Source organism: Procambarus clarkii, chromosome 35 (assembly GCF_040958095.1).
Source record: "Procambarus clarkii isolate CNS0578487 chromosome 35, FALCON_Pclarkii_2.0, whole genome shotgun sequence".
Lineage (NCBI taxonomy): Eukaryota > Metazoa > Arthropoda > Malacostraca > Decapoda > Cambaridae > Procambarus > Procambarus clarkii.
The window spans coordinates 38,164,370-38,188,858 of record NC_091184.1 but is presented as its reverse complement, the minus strand read 5'-3'; the positions used below and the strand labels follow the sequence as shown (position 1 = coordinate 38,188,858).

Genomic DNA, 24,489 nt, shown 5'->3' with positions numbered 1-24,489 from the left:
TTAAAATGAAGCTTATATTTCTATCTTTCTTGAGACATATAAAACCTATGTGTTTATTAATGAATTTACGTGAAATAAGCATTGTTCTGAGAGAGAGCTGCTCTGTCGATCAGTCTGTGCGGGGTCGGAGCTCGGCGATTATTAAAACACATGTATCTTCATTAGAACTTTATATATATCTATGGTAAAGTATTTAAAATGAAGCTTATATTTCTATCTTTCTCAACACATATACAAACATTTGCGTTTATTAACGAATTTACGTGAAATAAGCATTGTTCTGAGAGAGAGTTACTCCGTTGCTCGATCTGTGCGGGATCGGAGCTCGCCGATTAGAAAAATACATGTATCTTTGCTTTAAATACAAATATGCCCATGGTAAGGCATTTAAAATGAAGATTATGTTTCTATCTTTCTTGAGACGTATAAAAATCTTACGTTTATTAACGATTCTGCGTGAAATAAGCATTGTTCTGAGATGAATATTGCGGATTTCCGGCTCTACGACCGATGAAAAATGCAACTTTTATACAACTACAAATATCTTTAGTTTTACTTTAAATTTTGTCCTGAAAGAGTTTTCATATATAGATCCAGTTTCTGCCGTTCTTCTGACATAAAAAGACCTTTGGTTTAATAAGTTATTAAGATGTTTTCAACAATATTACTAGGGCGTTCACAGATTCCAACATGGGCGACCCTTTTGGAAACGCAACACATGGGTTGACCTGATTGATATATGGGTCAGATTCCATTAAGGTTCGGAACATGATCATTGTGAGGGTTGTGCGGTTCGGCCAGCGTGTCATGCGCATGCGCCGTGGAGTTTGTTTTGGTCTGGGCGGTGTTTCAGTGCTGGTGTTTTGCACCCTTTTTGCTACGGTGCTAGCAGTACCGGCCCATCCTGGTTGTGGGGGTATGTGGGCCGGCGGGCCGCTCTTAGCAGCTGCCTGGTGGGCCACCCTCTGGCCGGTCTAGCCTGGCCTTGGGCGGGCTTGGGGTGTAAAAGAGCTCCCAGTACCCCATCCAGCAGGTATCGAGCGGGGTTTCTCCGCCGTCGGTCGCCTGGTGCAGGTTTCTGGGCCTGCGGGGTTTTGTCGTGTCTCCGTTGGCCCTGTCTGGGGTCTGCCTGCTCCATTTCTCTGCCTTTGCAGAAGGGAGTTCCCCTAACAACTCTAAATAACCCGACCAGGATTCAATCCCATGATACCCAGGATCACCCCTCAATGTACATGGTACTGTGATCACCTCACCATTGATCATCTATAATGATTGGTCAGTCCTGATGCTTATTAACTAAGCTCCACGACTAACCAGCCCCAACGACACTCATAATTCAATTTGGGTACAGTTTTTCACCAAATTCCCTATATATATGCATGAATATATTTGTGTGCATAATTATCCAATTAATTACCTAAGTGTAGTTAAAGGGTGAGAGCTATGCTCGTGGTGTCCTGTCTTACAATACTGTTTGTCAAATAATGCTTTGACACTATTGTTGGTTTTGGCCTCCACCACCTTCTCACTTAACTGTTCCAACCTGTCTACCACTTTGCAAAAGAAAATTTTCTAATATTTTTGCTGCACCTTTGTTTCCTTGGCTTGAATCTGTGTCTTCTTGTTCTTGAAACTGATGGTTTCAAGAATTCCTCTTTGCTCAATTTGGTTGATTCCTGTTACTATTTTGTAAGTGGAGATCATATCACCTTTTACTTCTGCTTTCTAACTTTGGCATATTTAACGCTTCTACCCTCTCCTCGTAACTCTTATTTTTCAGTTCTGGAGGCCATTTTGTAGCATGCAATTTGCACCTTTTTCAGTTTATTGATGTACCTCTTGAGATATGGGTACCATACAACTGCTGCATATTTTAATTTATATTTATAGTCAGTAACAAGGGAAACAAACACTGCTATGATTAACAGTACCAGTTTTATTGATATACATGTATATTACACACTGTTGTCTTGCGATACATACCTTCTCGTAATAAGCATATATCTTCACCAATATGTACATTTTAGTAAAGGCACATAATGTAGACACACACAAAGCTTTTCATTTATACCTTTTATATTCTTTGACAGTAATGTGCAGCTTCAGCTTATGAAATGATGATTATTTTATCATTGTCAAACCTTTACAAGGTACATGGATACAGTTTCAGAAGGAAATCATCACATAAAACAGAGGCAAATAAGGTAGGGAACACTGACACTGAAGCACTTGACACTGTATTATATATAAAATCAGATACATGTACAACTACTGATTAAGGTGTATTCATCCAATATAATTGCTAAAAAACAAAACAAAACAAAAAGTTGAAGGCATAAATCAATACCAGACCTCTTTTAAAAGTAAACACAAAAGTTTGAATCAATCACAATAAATGTATCACACATTAAAAACTGATGTTAAGGAAAGATACAAAATACAGGCACATAGTTATGATTTTGTGTTTAGAATAATGATAAGCTCATTTAATGATATTTTTCAGTGAAGACAAAATAAAATTATATTACAGATATATCAGACAGCTGGTTGTACATGTACAAAAGGTGTGGAGTGGTGCATAGTATCAATCTCAGCAAGGAAGGAGGAGGAATGAAATAAAGGAATATGGAAGAAAAGGAGGGCAGCAAAACACACACACATCCTTGGAGAGTGCCAAAATATAAATAGATTTAAAAATCTTGCAGCCAGCAAAGAAACACATATTGAAAACACTCGGCTTACAAATCTAAAAAAAAAATTATTTTGAGGCATTTACAGACCCCATGGAAGATATAATTAAAAAAATATGATATTGGACAAACTAAAAATTTATAGCTCCTTTCCTCTTAGCAGTTCAAATATTTTAAGGATACCTGTAGGTATATCAGGCCAGGCTAGACCATCATTCTCTTACACAGGTATTGAAGAACAAGGAGACTGCTTTTAGCCCTTTTGAAGTACTGTACAGTAGTTTGATACTAAAATACAGAACATGTTATTTAGTTCTATAATTTGTAGAATTAAGAAGAATTTTACTGAAGTTACTTCGGTAGATCTTTCTAAACATGATTCCTCAAACTTTAAACTTCTGATAAGGTACAGAGGTAAAATAGAATATGACAATTTATGACACAGTGCATGTACAGTAACGGACACACACACACACGGACACACACACACACACACACACAGGGGGCCTTAGGGGGCCTCGTAGCCTGGTGGATAGCGCGCAGGACTTGTAATTCTGTGGCGCGGGTTCGATTCCCGCACGAGGCAGAAACAAATGGGCAAAGTTTCTTTCACCCTAAGTGCCCCTGTTACCTAGCAGTAATTAGGTACCTGGGAGTTAGTCAGCTGTCACGGGCTGCTTCCTGGGGTGTGTGTGTGTGGTGTGGGAAAAAAAAAAAAAAAAATAGTTAACAGTTGAGAGGCGGGCCGAAAGAGCAAAGCTCAACCCCCGTAAAAACACAACTAGTAAACACACACACACACACAGGCACCGGTGGATGTGTGGATAGCACGCTGGACACGTGATCCTGTGGCCCGGGTTCGTTTCCCGGCCCCGGCGAGAAACGATGGGCAGAGTTTCTTTCACCCTGCTGCTTCTGTTACCTAGCAGTAAATAGGTACCTGGGAGTTAATCAGCTGTCATGGGCTGCTTCCTGGGGGGGGTGGGGTGTTCGTGTGTTGGGGGGGGGGGGGAAATAGTAGTTAGTAACAGTTGATTGATAGTTGCGAGGCGGGCCAAAAGAGCAGAGCTCAAGCCCCGCAAGAACCACTAGGTGAATACACACACACAGACCTGGAACTTTGAGAACAAGAAGTCATAGATTTAAATTAACTAAACAAAGCTGCCGAAGAAATACAGTATAAGAAAATCCCCTTTTCGCAAACAGTGGTAGACGGTTGAAACAAGTGAGAAGGTGGTAGACCAAAACCGTCAGTACGGTACTTTCAAAGCATTATACAACAAAGAGTGCTGGGTAGACGGGACACCATGAGCGTAGCTCTCATCCTGTAACTACACTTAGGTAATTACACTTAGATAATTACACACACATACACACGGGCCTCACAGCCGAGTGGACAGAGCTCGGAGGTCATAGTCCTAAAGGCCTGGGTTCGATATCCAGCCGAGGCAAAAACAAATGGGCAGAGAAAATCCATGAGAAAATCCACTAGGGCTATAGGTGGGCACGAACCTATGACCATGGCATTGCCAAGCCGCATACTCTACCACAACACACTTGTACAAGTCATACTACCAGATTTCTACTGATATCACAGGAAGTCTGGAGGCCCCCTCCTGAAGCCAGTGCAAGTATGTTGCAAATGGGTAGTTTCTTTCACCCAGATGTGTCTGTTCACCTACCAGTAAATAGGTACCTGAGAGTTAGACAGCTGCTACGGGCAGCTTCCTGGGAATGTGTGTGTGTGTGTGTGTGTGTGTGTGTGTGTGTGTGTGTGTGTGTGTGTGTGTGTGTGTGTGTGTGTGTGTGTGTGTGTGTGTGTGTGTGTGTGTCTGTGTCTGTGTGTGTTAGAGAGAAATATATGTAGTCGACATAATAGAGAAAAAATAGATTATTAGAAAGGTGGGGTCGAAGAGCTAATAGAATGATTCTGCAGGCACAAATAGTAAATACACACACATACCGATTTGTGTGTCTGACATACACACACACACACACTGGGGGGGGCTGAGTGGACAACGCTCTGGGGTCGTATTCCTAAGGGCCCGGGTTTGATCCCCAGCAAAGACAGAAACAAATGGGCAGAGTTTCTTTCACCCAGGTGCTTCTGTTTACCTAGCAGTAAATAGGTACCTGGGAGTTAGATAGCTGCTGTGAGCTTCTTCCTGGGGATGTGTTTTTGTGTTATAGAGAAATATATGTAGTAGATATAATACAGGAAAAATAAATTAGTTAGAAAGGCGGGGTCCAAGCACTAATAGCTCGATTCTTCGATACAAATATCATCATCATTAACGTATCATTAACAAACATGGTAGTCAAAACACAAGAAACAATAGTTGAAGCCAAATGGGTTGAACATCTAGAGAGTAATGACATAATAACGGACGGACAGTATGGTTTTCGAACAGGAAGATACTGTGTAACAAATCTACTTAGTTTTTATGATAGAGCCACAGAGATAATACAGGAAAGAGGTGGTTGGGTTTGCTGCCTATTTGAACCTAAAAAAGGCTCATTTTTTAAATAATATTAAATACAACTGGAATAATTTCTGAAGATTGATTAGTGTATAGTTTGTAAATATTATCAGTCTCCTATTTCATCAATGTTTCTGCATGGATACTGTACTGTACCTTGTTTCTGCATGAAGACTTTAGTGAAATACCATTTTAATATAAATACATAATCAATGAATTCAAGTAGTTTTTTTTAATTTTCTCAAAGTTAAAAGAACGCAGGTAGACTGAGCTGCACCCAAGATCTTGATATTATATAGCCTTCCAAGATATGCAGGTAATCGAGCCTGACATGAGTCTTGCTGACTCTTAACCTAATCCCAAGAAATCTACAACACACACATCAAATGTTGGAAGTATTCAATTCACTTCATAACCCTGATAACCCATACCAAAGAGCAAATATTGTACATGCTTGTCAAGAATTATTTACAAAATATTTACATGACATTATCGTTTCTCTATTCTCACTGTCCTTTACAATGCTTTAAAAGCACACGCGCGCACACACAATCTTCTAAATGCCTGCCATACCTTAAAACTTAAAAGCCACTTTTGTAACAACTGTTTGCTATGTACATCAAACAGAGTTGACACTTGGACAACTTAGTACAAATTTTGATCTGTTGGGGTACAAATCATGAAGCATGTGAGAACTGTCCATAACAGCTCCATATGCAATTGAATTATTGATAATGTTATGACAGAAATACTCATTATATTCAATTCGTACAATTTCAGGGGTATAAAAACTAATTCACATTATTTTGTGTTTACTGCACCCGACCTTTTCAGCCATGGTTTTTATTGTCGTCAAAAGTCTAAACTGTATTTGAACAATCTATACTAGTATAGTTTTTGTCCTGTATAATAAATAGACTGTAGTTTATTATGTACACTATAATCTATATATATATACGGTATGTATTTGTCCTGATTATTGTCACAATATTACATAATATTTTAAGTATTTATGTATTTTCAGCAAGTCAAAAAGAGAATGAATGGGATGAAACCAGTACACATAATGGACTCTTACATAACAATTAATTGTCCACATATTGTACATGCAAAGAATAGCGCCACTATAATATTTTATTAAAATAATTAGTGTAGCTGAAAATCCAAATTATTTTTGATCTAACATATCAAAATTATTGCCAAAGTAAAATACAGAATATACTTTTATGCATCTACATTTGAGAAATCCCTAAAGTATATCACATGACATATGTCCATCACTTGATCACCAGCCTTTACATCACTGACAATAAGAACGGCATCACACAAGCGTCACAAGTACCCTTACATAAATGGTTGGCGAGTCTTTGGCACAAGCCATGATATAAAATGTTTCCTAAACGCTGTTTTATCGTTGTTCATTAGTGTTCATTTTTAATGTGCTCGAGCGCTATCAAAGATTTGAACTTATTCAGATAAGTAAAAAGTTTGGGCCCTTGTCCACTTACAGTTGGAAGTAGAGTTCACTAAACCTGCAGTGTTATTTAACTATCAAATTTGAAATATGTGGGCATGAAATTGCAAAAACAATTACATAGCCTAGAAGAAGGAGCTGCAAATCTCTTATAAAAAGTTGAATTTCTATTTTCCATTAGTAAGTAAAGAACTCGTATCCAACAACTATTTTGAAACAATGAAGGCCAAGTCAATGACTATTTTCATGTTAATGGTATTGGACAAAGCATTCAGATTATTAATTTAGGCTTTGACTATATATTTTATTGACAAAAACTGTATAATAAGAGTAAACAGAAGCTTTAGAGTAATTTTTTGTTTACATGTGCATTCTAAGAGCAGACTGACTGTTGTTTCTAATGTCACTGGGGCCAAGATTGTCCTTGATAAAGCCTTTGCTAGGCAACTTGGAGCTTTTGGAAGTTATTGGCCATTTCCAGAACTTTGCTGTTCCGTGACACAGGTGGGCGAGTCTGGAAATAAAGATATTTATATAAAATAATAATACTATAAATGCAATACTGTACATTAACTACATTTTTTTTTATCATGACTGACAAAAACTTATAACCATTAAAAACAAAATTACTTCCACCAATCACAAACACAAACTGGCCCACACTTAGCATACTTGTACGGTACTCTACTTATCTCACAAACTCGCTCTTTTTTTTTCCTTGTGAAATTACTAAGATATGATTTCAGAATAGTACCCGAGATAAAGATGAGCTATGAAAACAGACTGAGACAATTCAATTTAAAAACACTAGAATATAGAAAGAAAGGTGATATGATCACAACAGACAAAATAGAAAAATGCAAACTTTTTCATTTGAGGTACTACAGATCAAATGGAAACACGTGTAAATTGGAAACACAAATAAGCCACAGATATATTAGAAAATGCAATGAAGGTGGAACAATCTTGGGGGCCAAAGTAGTACAAACAATCTTGACATTAGGGATCATGCTGGAACATTACTATGAAGTTAGCAAGTAGTGTATGTTGATTGGGCAGTTAGGGAGCAGTACACTCCAAACGAGGAGGAAACAAAACATCCATTCCAGGAAGTTGGCTTACGGAGAAGGCAAAGGATTTCAGTAGAAAAACAATCTAAGTGAGCAGTGCTTGTACTGCTCACCATGGGTAGATAAGAATATAGATAAATATCAAAGATATGAATTACTATGGTATTGTATAAAAGTATGCAGGAAAACAGTAACACTTAGAAAACATTTCAATATTGTACTTGATGCAATACTTCAAATTTTGTTAAGTACCCTAATGTTATTTTGATGTGCTGTATTTTCAAACTATACTCAAATATTTTTTCCATGATGGGAGGGTTTGACTACTTGCTTGACCATTACCCTTTTCTCAAACCCTCTTGATTCTGAGGTGGTCTTTGGCAGGTCAGAGCATGTATGTTTATTTACATGGCATTAAACTAAGCTTAATCATAACTAAATTTTGATTACCATCATAAATAAAGAAAAAAAAGAAGAAACACATGGTGTATTTATACAAGAAAAACAATAAGTATTACATCATGTGTATAAGCAGTGAGAAGGAAGTGTGGTAGGTAAAGGATGTTACCTTGATATTGCTAGCCTCCTATGATGCACAATTCCAGCCTTAAAAATATTAATTCCAACCTATCTTATAAATATAAAAATATGAAGGAAATTCATAGGTTATTAATCAAATAAACAGTAAATACTTTAAGTACCAGGCCCTAAGCAGAGAAAATGCACTGGGTTTAGGTAGTACAATACTGTACCAATTTGTTCTTATTCATACATCTGCTATTTTGAGAAGGAAATAATTCGTGAGGAGTACAAATGCTGTCACCGAGTGAATAATGTATTGCTCTAAATATTAATTTTCTAATTGTATGTCACTCATGAAAAATCAATATCTAACTACAGTACTACTAATATTTATCATTAGCCTTGTTCTTACATACCCAACCTTGTAATAATGACCAAGTCATGCTGTACATTACTTGCCCTACAATACTGTACCTCTATTTTACTGTAGATGAAAACAGAATCAACATGTAATAATCTATATCTACATTTCCATGGTTACTCTTGTCTATGGTAAGAGCTGTGCCATACATAATACTGAACCCATCTAACCAGAAGATTCTCTTTGTCAGACACTGAAATAATACATTTTTCACTAGTATAGCATTTCTACTAATAAAGCACACACACATTCACACTGCAATAAATAAAGCCCACTTGCCTCAATGATTATTTCTTCAGAATCTGGAGTCTTCGTTTGCTTCAGCCTGTCTTCCCGTCGCTGCCTAACTAATACCCTCCAGTCTTCTGCAGCCTGCTGTGTTGTTCCCTGCTCAAGCTTTCCTATACTAGTGGTGCTACTAGTGCTTGTTATACTGGAATTCAGGTCAGTGCTAGGATTGGTGACTGAAGTTGTGGCAGGAAGGCTATCAGAACGACTAGTTGAAGGTGCTGCTTGTGTACGTACAGTGATGGTGAATGTAGGAATGGTGTTGCGAGCTTCAGTAACTGATGATGCTGTCTTTGCAATGATTGAAGAGGGATTTCCTGGCGAGTTATTAACAGAACTTGATGGTGGGGTCCCTAATGCTGAAGAGGTAGATGCTGGTAATAAATTTTGTGTTGGAGGTGTAACTGGAGCACGGGAACAGTCCTTCCCTCCACTCATGAATCTACGCCGTGCAGCACCAATATCAAGTGGCGATACCTCTATTTCAGTTTCTTCAGTTTGATCCGAATCTCGAGTGTCTTCATAATCACTTATTGAGCTCACAGATAATTTCTTTTGCGGTGTAAAAGTTGGGACTGGTATTGCTGAAAGGATCTGTGTCTGTTGAGCTGCCTGTTGTGATTCATCCTGATCTTGATGTAAGCGAGGCGGCCAAATGATTCCAGATCCAGATCGAGACAATAATGATTGCTTTGTGGGGGTAGACGATATTACTAATTCTGATGAACTATTGTCAATTTCGTTTCCACTACAATCGTCATCAATACTTGCAACATTGTTGACTCTGTTGCTAATAATTTTGCTAATTATACCTGTGGATGGTGTAGTAGATATTGTGATGGCACTTTCTGAAACAGCAGGAATTACAGGAACTGTTTGTATTGGGTGTGCAGCTGTGACCTGAATGGGCATGGTAGTTGGTTTATTTTGGGAACTAGTTGTTGTAATATTTGTTGTGGATGAGATAGTGGTTATGTTTCGACTACTACTTGTAATTGTTATTTCTGAACTAGTGGTCACTGTAATATTATTACTTGACAAAACCAGCACAATTGGTTTTGAAGTCAATGGTGAAACAACAGGAATATCTGTGGCTGACACTGGGGGTAGACAAAATGAGAGGGCTGGATTGCCAACAGATTTGCGATTGAAGGAAATGGCATTTATACTTGGTTTCTGCAATCCTTCTGGTGACAGAGAGAGAGAAACTGTTGATAATGGGCTTCCAATAACACAGGGAACTGGCGAGGAATTGTTATGAGTTCTAACAGGAGAGATAGTCACTTCTGACACCTCACTTGATGCTTCCACATCTGTTTCATCGATGTCAGTAGACTCGGATTTATCTTTATCAACATCTTTAACCTTAAAGGATCGTCTTGCAAATACCTTGAACAATTCAGGCTGTTCTCTAGCAGATGGTGAGGATGGCATCTGATTTGTAACAGAACAAGCACGCTCAATTATTGGAGTGCGCTCTGATACCAGAGGTTTTCTTAGCACAACATGCTCTACAGAGGAATCTGATAAAGTGCCTTCAGTACCAGAATCACCATCTCCATACTCTGTAGTGTTTCCAGTGGGTGATGTATCCCTAAATATTCCTCTGTTTCCCTGAATACTTTTTTGAACAGATGGCGCAGTCTGAACATTATTTTCTTTTGAATTAATAACGTTGCTAGCTTCTTTCTTGAGGATAATTGAACTTTCTATGGGACGCTCATATATTTGAATTTCTTTTTGAATAGATTCTGTTACAGCTAGAGCTTCAGGCTTTTTGCTTATTACATCTACATCCTTCTTATCATTTTTAGCATTTTTCTCTTGTTCTGTGTCATAAATAACAGACTGACCTTTGCTCTCTACACGATTCAACTGTATGCGCATAAATTCAGGAACTGGAGTTGGCTCTGGATCCCTTGGTGGAAGACGTTTCATGCTTGGTTCTTTCCTCAATGGACGACGAGGTGCACATTCTCCATCCACCTCGCCTTCCTCTGGAGGTGACCCTTGTATGAAAGATTCTTCGCTTTTGTGTATGGAGTGAGAACGTGAAATTTGCACAGGGGGTTTCTTGCTCTCTGATTTTTCAGATTCTATTTTCCCTTCAATTACATTCAATGTCAGTCCAGCTGTAGCCTTCACTTCAGCAGACTTTTGAACAGTAGGTTCTTTACAGTCAGGTTCCTTGGCTTGATGTGTGTCTACAGTACAACTCACGTGGTCTACGCTGGCTGCCTTTCGCAAAATATCCTCCGATTCACGGGATTGTAAACTTATACTCGAATCTAAAGAAAATGGCCCAGAGTTCATCTCTAATCCACCAATTTGTTGGTGATGGACTTGTTGAAGGTGTTCTTGATGCTTTTGTAAAACTGTTTTATTATGACTTTGTGACTGTTGTCGAATGAATACACCTGGAATTGGTGTGGTAGTTAGAGAATCAGTTGAGGAACGCTGAGATGATGAAGTTTCATTTAATACTGTCTTATTGGAATTAGTATAAAAGGCAGATGATTTTTGAGTAACTTCTACAGCTTCTAGACTTTCGAGTGAAGCTGAAATACGGGATATCTTGGTTGGTACACTGTTCTGATCTTCAACATTTGTCTGTGATGAAACTTTGCGGCGCACAACTTCACGGGTTTTATTTTGTTCTGGCACTTCCCTAAAACTTTTCACTTTCCTTACACCCTCAGTAAGTCTTATGGGACGCTCATCGTATGGAGAGATATGGAAACTGGGTTGAGGAACAGGAGTAGTACTCTCTAAAGATCCCTCAACACTAGCCATGAGTAATGACTGAGGTGAAGTTGATGGAGTCTCTTTTGTGACTCTCTCTCTACTAGTTTCTCTAGTTCGTCCAGATGGAGGTAGAGGGTGAGATTCTTGCCGTGCTGCTTTTGAAGAAGCTCCCACTATGACTGGAAACCGAGTACCGGAGGAGTCTCGTCTCCTCTCTCGAGAAGCTCTTTGGTCTCCACCACGTCTCAGAGGGCTAACACTGTTTTCCCGGCTGTCATCACCACTTCCTCGAGACTGTCGTCGGCCCGAACGTTTACTACCAAATAAACGTTGAAACAGTGGCTCGTCACGTTTTTCTTCTTTATCCTTTTCTTTCTTGTCAAATTCATGTTCAGTATGTGCTTGGCTTTCAACACTGGTACTGAGGGATTCTTCCACAGTATCTAAAAGAAAAGTGAAAGTGTTAACAAAAGTGCATTAGAGGGAAACTGTGCATCATAAAATAAAGAGCAATATTGTATTCATTTTAAGGCCAGGTATCGATAGCTGAACATTCTCATGCCAAACAGTTTCATCATAATGAACAGTGATCTTATTACTACAGTAGTAACAAAGCCTAATTAATTGGTATATATAATTTGTAAGTTAAGAGACAGTGACCTGTGTCAGGGTGTGGAATGCTTGGCAATGGAGAGGGTGTGGCCACAGTGGAAGGCTTCCGAGATATGGCATTCTTGTTGTTGGCTTCTTCAATAACATCAGGTAGACTAATTTGTCCTGCAATCTGTTGAATATTTAAATTTGTTATCTTACTATGCTTAAAATACATGACATAAATCCATCAATATATCTACTTCAAAATCTAAAAGTTGTCAAGATACCATATGCCACCTACATCTTACTACATATTACAGTGGTACCTCGGAATGCGAGTGTCCCTGTATGCGAGTTTTTCGGAAGACGAGCAGTATTTACTCCAAAAATTTGCCTCGGAAGGCGAGGGTTACCTCGGGACGCGAGTTTGTTGATACGCGTACAGGCCGACCTAGCGCGTGGTGGTTCGGCGATCGTCGCCCCTCTGCCCCGCCGCCCCTCAGTTTACCATTGTCTCGCGCTCAGTGACTACCCCCACATCAATTCTTCTCGCGGATATTCAGTGTTTTGTTGGATTTTTGGTGATTTGTCTATACAATGTTATTATATATCTCACCATGGGTCCCAAGAAAGCCAGTGGTAAGGATAAAGGCCAGAAAGCTCATGTGAGGATGACAATAGAGGAGAAACAAGAGATCATTCGGAAGCATGAGAACGGTACACGTGTTGTTGAACTTTGTAGGCAGTACAACAAAGCCACATCAACAATATGCACTATACTTAAGAAGAAAAATGAGATTATGGGTGCTAAAGTGGCAAAAGGAGTAAGAACATTAACGGCACAAAGACCACAAATACTTGAAGAAGTGGAAAAGTTGTTATTAATTTGGATACACGACAAGGAGTTGAGGGGTGACAGCGTTTCGGAGGCCATTATTTGTGAGAAAGCCAGGGTGTTGCACGAAGACCTTCTAAAGAATACCCCTGCAACGAGTGATGCAGATAAGAAAGAGTTTAAGGCAAGCAGGGGCTGGTTTGAAAAATTTAGAAAGAGAAGTGGTATCCATAGTGTTACAAGGCATGGGGAGGCAGCCAGCTCAGACAAACCAGCCGCTGGACGATTTATTGACGAATTTAAAGAGTTTGCAGAGGCTGAGGGATACCTACCGCAACAAGTGTTTAATTGTGACGAAACAGGACTGTTTTGGAAAAGAATGCCTAAGAGGACATACATTACCAAGGAGGAAAAATCCTTGCCTGGACACAAGCCTCTTTAAGATAGGTTTACGCTTGTGCTGTGTGGAAATGCGAGTGGCGATTTGAAAATTAAACCCTTGCTAGTGTATCATTCTGAAAATCCAAGGGTTTTCAAACAGTATAATGTGCAGAAAACCCATTTGTGTGTGATGTGGAAGTCTAATAAAAAAGCATGGGTGACTAAGCTTATTTTTTCGGAGTGGGTGAATGAAGTGCTGTGCCCTGCCATAGAAAAATATCTGCAGGAGAAACAATTGCCACTCAAAGCCGTGCTTCTCCTTGACAATGCTCCTGCTCATCCTCCAGGCTTGGAAGATGATTTGTTGCCTAGATACAATAAATTCCTCACAGTTAAATTCCTTCCTCCTAACACCACTCCTCTAATTCAGCTTATGGACCAGAAAATCATAGCGAATTTTAAGAAACTTTATGAAAGGGCACTTTTCCAGAAATGTTTTGAAGTGACTGAAGCCACAAACCTCACCCTCAAAGAGTTCTGGAGAGAGCATTTTAACATTTGTAGTGCTTTAAAACTCGTTGACAAAGCCTGGCAAGAAGTGACTCAAAGAACCCTGATCTCTGGCTGGAGAAAATTGTGGCCTGAAGGTGTGAGAGAACTAGACTTTGAGGGGTTTGCGCCTATAAATGATGCCCCTATTGTTGAGGAAATTGTTAGTCTAGGCCAGCAAATGGGCTTGGAATTGGATGGTGATGATGTGGAGGAGTTGGTGGAAGAACACAACGAAGAACTGACCACCGAAGAACTCCTAGCCCTTCAACAGGAACAGCAAGCCAACGCAGCAGCGAATGATTCTGCAGTGGAGGAGGAGGTGGCAACAGCACCAGCGAATGTCCCTTCTGCAGTAATTAAGAAGGTGTGTCAGATGTGGGAAGAGATTCAAACAACTATTGAACAGACTCACCCAGAGAAAGCTGTAGTAGGCCGTTGTCTTAATCTTTTCAATGACAATGTGATGCCTTACTACAGAGACAGCTTGCGAAGAAGGGAAAAGCAAGCTTCCATGGACAGATTTGTGGTGAGGAAATCGAGCAGTGAGCCTCAACCAGGACCTAGTGGCACTCAGGTAAAACGTCCCAGGGAGAGCACACCAGAAAGGTCCTCACTGCCTGATGTGATTATGGAAGGGGACTCCCCTTCCAAACAGTAACTCCTCTCCTCCTCCCCCCTCCTCACCATCTTCCATACGCCTACAGCACTCGACAGCAAGGTAAGTAATAACTGGAACATAGTTTTGTAGGTTTATTTAGATGAATTAGGTAAATTAGGTATAAAAATTTAGTTTGATGTGGGGTTTTTGGGGTAGTCAGGAACGGATTAATTCATTTCCCTTTATTTCTTATGGGGAAATTAACTTCGGAATGCGAGTTTTCGGAATACGAGGTGTCTCCAGGAACGGATTGTTACGAACCCGGATCCAGCATCCGAGCACGGAGCAGTGACGACCGCACCATCTGTGGGTCAGCTCCCGAAACCCCCTCCAAAAGGACGACGACATCTGGTGAGGACGACGTGTACTAGCTACGAGGGCCAGTTTCCAGTCCCGTTCAGCACTCAACACCGCCGCCGCTGACCTCTGGTGAGGTGGTGCTCAGACTACAACGCCATCTATGGAGTGGATATGTCGGGCGTTTGTGTCTGAGCCTGTAAGTGAGGTGCCTTAGTGTGTCCCAGTTATTGATGACGTGTCTGCTTACAGAGTCGACCTGGGACTGCTGTGATGGAAGTCGAGTCGGTCTACCCGAGGCAGCCGTCTCCATACCGTGTGCTTTGCTGCAGCAGCTGTGAAGTCGTCCCCCGGAAGAACACTGTGGTGTTACCCTGCCAGTGGAGTGGCAGTAGAAGGATCGTCATACCCGGGACCGACTGCTGGAGAAGATTATCCACTGGGGTACTGAGGACAGGAGAGTGATTTGTGATATCACACGAGGCTCCTGTCTAGGGCGTTACCCTAATATCGCCCGTGGAGTGGCCTGACCAGCCTTGCTGATCCGGAACCTGCCAGCGAACCTGCTGGACGTGTGGTTGATGGCCTCCACGGCGGTGCCCCCAGTGGACCTGTGTTTTGGCTGACCTGTGGCCAGGGTAGGCTCAACTTCTCAGAGGATTCGTTGTGAGGCCACGAAGAAGCACCGAGGACTCAGCACCGAGAGTTTTGCTCCAGAGTCTTCAGCAGAAGACAATTGTGTATTTTCCCCTTGTACAGCGTTAATACCCCTCCCCCTGTGCACTTTTATATATTATTTATTTGGTGATGGGAACAATTATAGTCTTAAGTTCTTAACTTTCTTTCCCTTCCCCCTTTAAGTTTCTTGCGTCACGGATCACATCCCTTGAAAGCCACTACTGGCTTGGGGTCGGATATAACTTCCTCTAACAACATCAGAGTAAGAACCCCGTTGCGTCCCGAGAGGGCCGTAACACGGATTAAACTCGTATTCTGAGGTATGCCTGTAATTCACCTTCTTAAATCAAGATAGTTTAGTTGAAGCAAGACATTAAATTGGAGCTTAAAATCTTGCTCCTTTTGTTCTACAGATACTGCAAATAAAATTTATTTATCTGAAATTTGTGAAATAGTTCACCAAATTGGTCTGACAAACAAATAAGGAGTTAGAACCAACTACAGTACTTTATCTTCACTAACATGTAGGGATAAAACCAGTGACAATATACAGGGTTAAGAGTATTCCTAATGCAGACCAAATCTCTCAGCCCTCCAGGAACAATGCATGGTATTTATAATACCTGTATACAAATGCCAGAAGAATGAATGAATGTTATACATCATGTGAATATGGGTGTTATGCACATGATAGCTTAGTAGTTAGAGAATCCTGACATAATTGGGATGAGAAAAGATAATGGATGGTGATCTTTCAGGGTATCACCCACCATTTAGAAAGGACAAAAAGAGCAACAGGCAAGCATAATACAGTACATAATAGAGGACTTCTTTACAACCAGTAACGAAGATTCGTCTTTCTGCCAAAGCTATAAATGCTAAAACAATACAGTACTTCTGCTTAAAAAAAATAGAAAGAATTCCTCAGGAATACTGGTGGAGGACCTTGAGAAGAATTTAGCTTCCTGTCCCGATCAAGGTCACTGGAGAAGGTGGTCCTTAGGTAAATATACAGTACTATAGTTTGTATCCTTGTTTATGTCAGATATGAGGATAAGAAAAAGTACAGGAGCAAGTATGGTACCTTGGGGGACTGATATTTTCATGTAGGATGATCCAGATTTTACTATGTTGACTATTATTTTATGAGTTTTGTTCGTTAGGAAGTTAAAGATCCATCCCCCATACTTTGCCAGCAATTCCTTTTGAGCTCATTTTTTCATAACACCATGGTCACATTTGTAGAAAGATTTTGGAAAGTTTGTGTTTATTACATCTGTGTTTTGCTTCTCTTCCATGGCATCTAAGGCCATGTTAAATTGATCTACCAATTGTGAAAGGCAGGAGTGCACCATTCTGAATTTGTGTTGTCCGGGGTTATGTAGATGTAATTCCATGTGATTTGTAATCTTACTTCTTAGCACTCTTTCAAATATTTTTATGATGTGTGAAGTAAGAACTATTGGTCTATAATTTTTTGCATCTGCTGGACTACCTTCTTTGTGAAGTGGCGCAATCTCCACTGTTTTAAGTATGTCGGGATGACAACAGTATGGATCAGGGGGTGCCATAGGCACAATAAGAGAACACTGTATAAACATCAGAGGTCCATGGCTGTTCATCATCCTCCTAGCAAGTATAAGAAATATTGCCGGAACAACCATTGACATCTTCAAGAGAAAACTAGATCAATTTCTTCAAGAAGTGCCGGACCAACTGGGCAGTGTTGGATATGTGGGCCTGCGGGCCGCTCCAAGCAATAGCCTGTTACTTGGAGCGCAACCCTATCAAGCAGGTATAAAGCAATATCCAGGCTTTGTCTACAAAAGATGTTTAGGGCCTGTGGTAATGGTGTTTTGTACTTCTTGATGAATATAGAATTCCAGGAGTCTGGGCCTGGTGCAGAGTGCCCGGATGTGTTGTCTATGGGTACTTCAAAGTCCATTGGGGTTAGTGAAACATCTGATATATGGCTAGATGTTGGTGTCACATTCATAAAGTATTTGTTTGAGTAATTGATCTTCAATGTGTTCAGGGGTTCACTGAAAACAAACTGCACCAAAGCCTCAGCACTCATTTCTTTGTTGCCATCTGTGAAAGTTCTATCACCCTTGTGCGAGGGGTGCAATGCTGGATGAAGTTTTTGTTCAAGTTTTTGTATAGGTGAAAAGGTGTTTTGGATTCCTCTCTATTTCACTTATGGCCTTTTAATCTCTTTGCCTCTCTTGGATTTTATATGATTCTTGCAGCTTGAGCTTAATTTCTATTTCCCTATATAACCTTCCTTGTCGTTGCTGGAATAAAGTGGTACATTTGAGATGTTCTGCTATTTTTTTTCTTCACCCATTGAGGAAACGCCACAATATTCTGGCAAGGTCTTGCTTTTTTCGTTTCCAGTTAATCAGAACATATAATCGCAACTTTGTAACTCGATGAAAACAGAAAGCTGGTAGTTTGTCGAAGGTCCTCCCCATTTGTCATGATAATTTTACCGAGCTGGATCATAAATTGCAGTAGTGTTTCAGCATTTACGGCTTCAATGGACAGGAGGTTCCATGGGTTTATAACCCTACGAGTGAAAAAGTATCTCCTGTTTTTTGTCCTATGTTGTGGCTGTTGAGTTTGAAACATAGGCTTCTCGACAATGCGAGAAGTCGAGACAACTGGCTGCAACTGCCGACACAATGCAATGCAGGTCCTACCAGGTCCAGGGGCATTGAAAAAGTAGTGAGCAGCCAGGAACCTGTTCAACCTCCTAAACCTCGCTCGCCTCGCTCATGCCACCAGAAACCACACGCTCGGTCAACCCATGTGTGTTGATGGAATGATGGCCAAGCGAGACAAAGCTCTTGCACAGTCAAATTTACAAAGAAATTGGGCTTGTAAATGGCAAAATTCGTAAAGAGGGGCATTCGTCAACCGAGGTTCTACTGTATGTTTAATTCTAGAAAGTAGGAATAGAGCTGTTTGTAAATAAGCTTTTCAAATATTTATGATAATATTGGTAGATTTGATATCGGTCTGTAATTGTTTATGTCAGCAGTATCACCTCCTTTCTGAATTGGCGTTACTCTTGCTTTTTTACAGATATCAGGAAAAGTATGACACACTAGGGATTTATTGAATAGCAGCACTATCGGTAGTACAAGGGCATGAGTGGCACTCTTATATACCACCATAGATGGTACTTTCACTTATGTTCCCAGCTTTGTTTTTTAGCGAATGAATGATGGATATAATGTCTGTCAGGCTGACTGGTAAAAGGAGTAGAGTGTTGAGATATCTGCCGGTGAGATATTTACCTGAATTTACCTGAGGGCCACCAATACTAGTGGCCTTGATAAGGACAGGAAGCTAGCCGCTTGTCAAAGGTCCTCCCATTTGCCCTGATATTTTCTAGCTGCATTTTAAAACCCAGCAGGGTTCTGGCACTCATGGCTTCGAGGGAAAGGCGGTTTCACATGTTTACATCCCTATGGGTGAAAAAGCATCTTCTGTTTTCTGTCCTACATTGTGGCTTGTTGAGCTTTGAACCCATTGCTCCTCATTCGTGTTACATCTGACCTTTAGAAGAAACTGTTTGGATCGACATCATCCAAATTATTTAGTATTTTTAAGGTTTCTATGAGATCCCTCCTGTCATGCCTGGTCTACAATGTTGTTAGCCCTGTGGCCATCAACCAGTCCTGATACAAGAGATGACTAAGCTCTGGTATGATTTTTGTTGACCGGTGTTATGGTGTTATGGGATATGTGGTAACATGTGTCTGGGTCTGCGGGATTTTTCTCATAAGGTTAGGACTAATTGATGAAAAGAAGCTAATTAATTAAATTATGTTGCCATTTCTAAGTCTGTTGCAAGTGTGCAACCATCTTTGGAGTTTTATCTGCCTGTTGTTCAGATCCAAGGATGTTAGAGATGGCTTTCAATGTGGTTTTCATATTTCCTTTTGCTTCTTTAAATCTATTCTCATAAATGGAAAGTTTGGCTCTTATTATTTTACTGTTAAACATTGATGAGTATCTCTTAACTACTACTTTTGTAACTAGGCCAATTCTTGGATTTTTTTTCATATTCGTTGTTACTTTTTCATATTCAGATTGTAATTAGTTATTAAAGCTTTTTACTACCTGTGTCATCTATCTAGTTTTCTTTCTTTTCTTCCTCTTTCTTGGCATATATTTCTGAGCAGATTCAATAATCTTTTTTTTTTTTTTTTAATTTTCTCATGATGATTCCATGTCTTCATCTCCTATTAACTCCCTCCAGGTAGTGCCTTGCAATTCTTCTCTCATTCCTTGATAGTCTCCTTGAGGATAGCCTAGAAAGCCATCATCCTGGACATGCTTATGAAAGAGTACTCAAGCAAAGGACTCACACAACAGTTAAAAGCAGTACAGATAAACTGAGCACCAAACAGACCCGGGAACCCAAGCAGAATCAATTCAACAAGGAAAGACAGTGAACCCAATCGAAGACTCCAAGCAAAAAACAGCCATGCACAAGCCAATGATGGAACCAACCAGAATCCCCACCAGAAACCCGATCCAGGTCAGCCAGGAAGAACGAGACTCCTGGCCTACAGGTGAAGGAAAAGGAAAGTACCAAAGAAAAATGACACAAACAACACTACAGTACCAGAAGGAACAGACAGCAGGGCCCACATGAAGGCCCTGAGAGGAATGCAAAAAGAGGAAACAAAGGATGTGTCACTAGAAAGATGTCACAGGAAACAATAAAGAAAAGCCCCCCACCATACTCATTTGTTAGGTCAACTAACTAAACCCTAGGAATAATCAAACATACCTTTGACTTTAAGGACAGGAAGGTGGTGATTCAAATGTATAAATCTATGGTGCACCCCCATTTGAATTACTGTATCCAAGAAATGGAAACCCCCTCTTCAAAAGGATATAGCGCTCTGGTGAAAGTGCAACATCGGCCACAAAAATCATTTCAGTGATAAGTCATCACTCAATTAAGAAAGGTTGAGGGCCACAGGGCTAATAACACTGCAAACCAGGCATGACAGGGCAGATTCTCATTGAAACTTTTTAAAATACTGAACAATTTGGTGGATTGTTGATCCATAAAATGACTTGAACATGTCAAAAGTAACACAAACAAGGAGCAATGGTTTCAAGCTCGACAAGCCACATTGTAGAACTGAAAACAGGAGACCCTTTTTCACCCACAAGGTTATAAACCCATTGGAACTGTCTACCCTCCAAAGCCGTAAATGCAAGGACTATGTTAAATTTAAAAATCGGGGACGGGGGAGGATTTTCGACAAGCCGCCAGCTTCCTGTCCATGTCGAGGTCAGTAGTGCTTGTGGCCCTCAGTTAAACTCAGGTATTTGTCTGAATCCAAGGCTATCCCAGAATTTGCAATAAATATGAAATGCCTCAAGAAGAGATATAAACAGTGAGAACATGAATCATCAGAGCCATCATGAAGACCCTCCTCTACTATTTATTTGTTTATTTAGGTATCACCTAAGCAAAAAATTACAAAACTGAAAAAAAAATATTATTACACACACATGAGTGAAGCATCATGTAAGGTACTCTCTGTAAACAAGGAAAATGCAAATCCAACGTTGCAGAATTCTTGACCAGAAACTTAGCACACAGGTGATGCAAAATAAATTTTCACATGCAAGCCAGACAGTCAAATGTTTTTAAGGCTCGACAGTTGCCTTGACTAACAATGTCAGAATTCATAATTTCAGATATCTATTCAAACATGATCATTTTATTTACTCACCTGGGTTGCCCTTCTGGAGCGAGGAGCACCGTGGGTTCGTCGAGGCCTGACTGCAATCTTGTGAAAAGCAGCTTGGTGACTCAGTCGAACAGCACCAACAACTGGTTCATTATCTGTTGAGTGAAAGGTCAGTAATGACTAAATCTCTAGAGAGAATGAGACTGTACAGATCAGTCCATAATGACAGGTCCAGTTGATTCTTTAATACAATATTTTTGTCAACAATATGATATCCTTTAAAGTTTAACAAAAATCATGTTTAATTAATTACACACCAAAAGTATGTCACAAGATCTTAAAACTCTATACAAGGGGTGGTTCCCTGCCTCGCAGACCAACCACTAGAGTCGGACGGTAGAGCGACAATCTCGCTTCATGCAGGCCGGCGTTCAATCTCCAACTTTTCCAACGAAATTGGGGTCGTAACTCAAAAAATTTGTAAGTAGGGGCACTTGTGAATCGAGGTTACACTGTATACATAGTCTGACATATGTTGAAATAAAATCACAAACACGTGCACAGTCCAGACTAGCACTGTGTGTGGCGTCTCACTCTATATGGCTCACCAGAGTCAAGACCCTCCACCAGGCTCATTGGATTGTAATAATGCACCACAAAATGCGAGTTGATATGTACACAATTTAATTACAAGTACTCACTCTTACAGGGTCCACATTCATACATGCACGCTCTTCATCATCGGTGCATGGGGAGTCGCCCTCAACCGATGGGTATCCTGGAGTTGTGACTTGTAGCTTTCGAGAGTGACAGTGCTCACAAGAGTTCAACTACAGCATTCATCTTATCCATCCTCTTCATGCATCCTGAGAAATGACTCCGTGGGAAGCTAGCACGAAAGAGCCAGCTCTTACCCTCCCCCATTACGTCAAAGCTTATAGACCAGCCACCAATCAGAATGAAGTGTCAACTATACATAGGCCTCCTGATTGACTGAGCTCTTAATGCTACTCGAGTGGCAGTGAGACACAGGGAACAGGCCTGCAATGCGCTTTGGCTTTTGTGGTTAAACAGAGTAACCCAAGTGAGTCCCAGCCACACTCCACAGCTACTTTTGGGGGTATACCCCCTTCCATGAACATACAGGCTAGTTATACAAACTGCCCTCCTAGTATAACCAGGCATCGCACATCAACAGACAACCGAATTCTGAACCACTGGCACGATTCCCAATTCATACACGCCCAACACGATTGTACTTTTGTCCATAGATAGGCGAATACCAATGCTCAATAAACTTCCTGTGCAGAGCTGCTCAGCAATTCTGGAGTGCAAGTCTAGTTGTGAGAAACTGTTCTCTAACACCCCCTGTTAACACTGTTTTCTTTTAGCCCCTCTTCTAGCTATACAAACCATTTATTACAGAATAATCTCGACTGAGACTACTATTGAGCCTTATGATGCTCAGTAGTACTACTGAGCCTTATGATGCAGCCTTCATGAAAAACTATTTCTTTTGTTCATGAACATGAGAACAAGAGGAAACTGCAGTAGGCCCATTGCTAATACATGCGAGTTCCAGGAAGCAACAATACTAAAATGAGATATTAATGAAATAACCGAGTATTAATAATCTTACTAAAATCATTTTTTAATTGATCAATTAAAATTGGATCCAAATTGTACAACCAATTACTAATGCTAATATTGTATAGTTCTGTGATTTGAATTCAAGCAGGTTCAATAATGTTTCTACTGAAAATTATTTAACAATTAGTTATCTTATAAGAACTCTCCCAATCAATTTGGTGAGAATTTTTTAACAAATGAATGATCAGAGTATTAGATAATTGGCAAATTTTTACTGAATATTTATGCTGTAAAATTAAAAATTTAATATCTTTAAATGTTTGTAATAAAGATTGTAATGAACTGTATATAGATCAAACATCAAAGATTTTAAATTTTGAATTTCACAGCATAAATATTCTGTAAAAAATGGCCATCTAATGCTCTATTTATTCATTCATCAGAAATTCTCACCAAATTGATGCTGTATGTATTTTTATGATTTTGGACTGAATTCCATTCACACCTGGGGTGTTAGGTGTTTAAAATTGATGTTCAAATTAAGTGGGAGTCACTATATGCTTCCTGATACTTTAGCACAAAATTGGGATATTCCTTAATTCATTTTTTTTCTACTTAAATGTCTGAGTGGGTGTTGGGATGTTGTCCAATCTTTCTGTGTACACATGTAAAGTATTCATTCCAGTTGGCTGCCCTTTTACAATCAGTTATAACGTAGTTTACACTTTCAACTACTGAATCGCTTGCCCTAGTTTTATTGCTTACATGAAAAATAGGAATTTGTATCTTTCATGGTGTTTTGACCACGTTTTCTTTCATATTTACTTTTTGCCGATTTGTTTTCTGCGTAGTTGAATTAATGACTTTTTGAATCTCTCAATCTATGTGATACTTGGTGAACTGTAAAGTTAAGATGCATTACATTAGAAGCATATGTTGAGGTTTAAAAGTTGAAACATTTAAGCACAATGATGTTTTAGAGGTGAACTAACCATATCTTTAAAATATAAATACCAAGTAATTAATTCTTAGTCATCATCTGTGTTTAAATTAATAAGATGCAAATATTTAAAATAAATTTACCATACAAGAAAACGTGTAATCTCATCCATGAAATGTACAACCCTCCTGCATTACATGTAGCTTTCTCATGACATCGGCAGCCTTCTTGTGGTACGTGCAGCCTCTCTCTCTCTCTCATGTGCACCATGCAGTCTTTGTGATGCTCGCTTTATTTTCATTTTAAATTTAGCCTTTTTATGTTACGTGCAGCCTTTCCGTGATACGTGCAGCCTTTCCATGGTACGTGCAGCCTTTCCATATGCAGGTTATGTTTACTTTTGATATTTTTTAATTGGATGTTTGATATAGAGCAAATATCAGAATTGTTGTTCAAACATTTCTAGAATGGTATATATGCATACTTTAATGATACAGCATAAATAATGATTACAGAATAAACAGAAGTAAAATTAGAAAATTATTTTC

At 39.7% G+C, this 24,489-nt stretch overlaps 1 protein-coding gene across 1 annotated transcript; it reads right to left on the bottom strand.

Moving 5' to 3' along the window:
• Window positions 1-1,918: 1,918 nt before the first annotated feature.
• LOC138349877 (uncharacterized) lies at window positions 1,919-21,566 on the bottom strand (the record flags this gene model as incomplete). Its single annotated transcript, XM_069336367.1, is given in 4 exon segments — window positions 1,919-7,158; window positions 8,937-12,133; window positions 12,351-12,474; window positions 21,454-21,566. Coding segments are annotated over 4 exon segments (3,509 nt in total), but the record flags the coding sequence as incomplete, so codon positions are not given.
• Window positions 21,567-24,489: the final 2,923 nt, after the last annotated feature.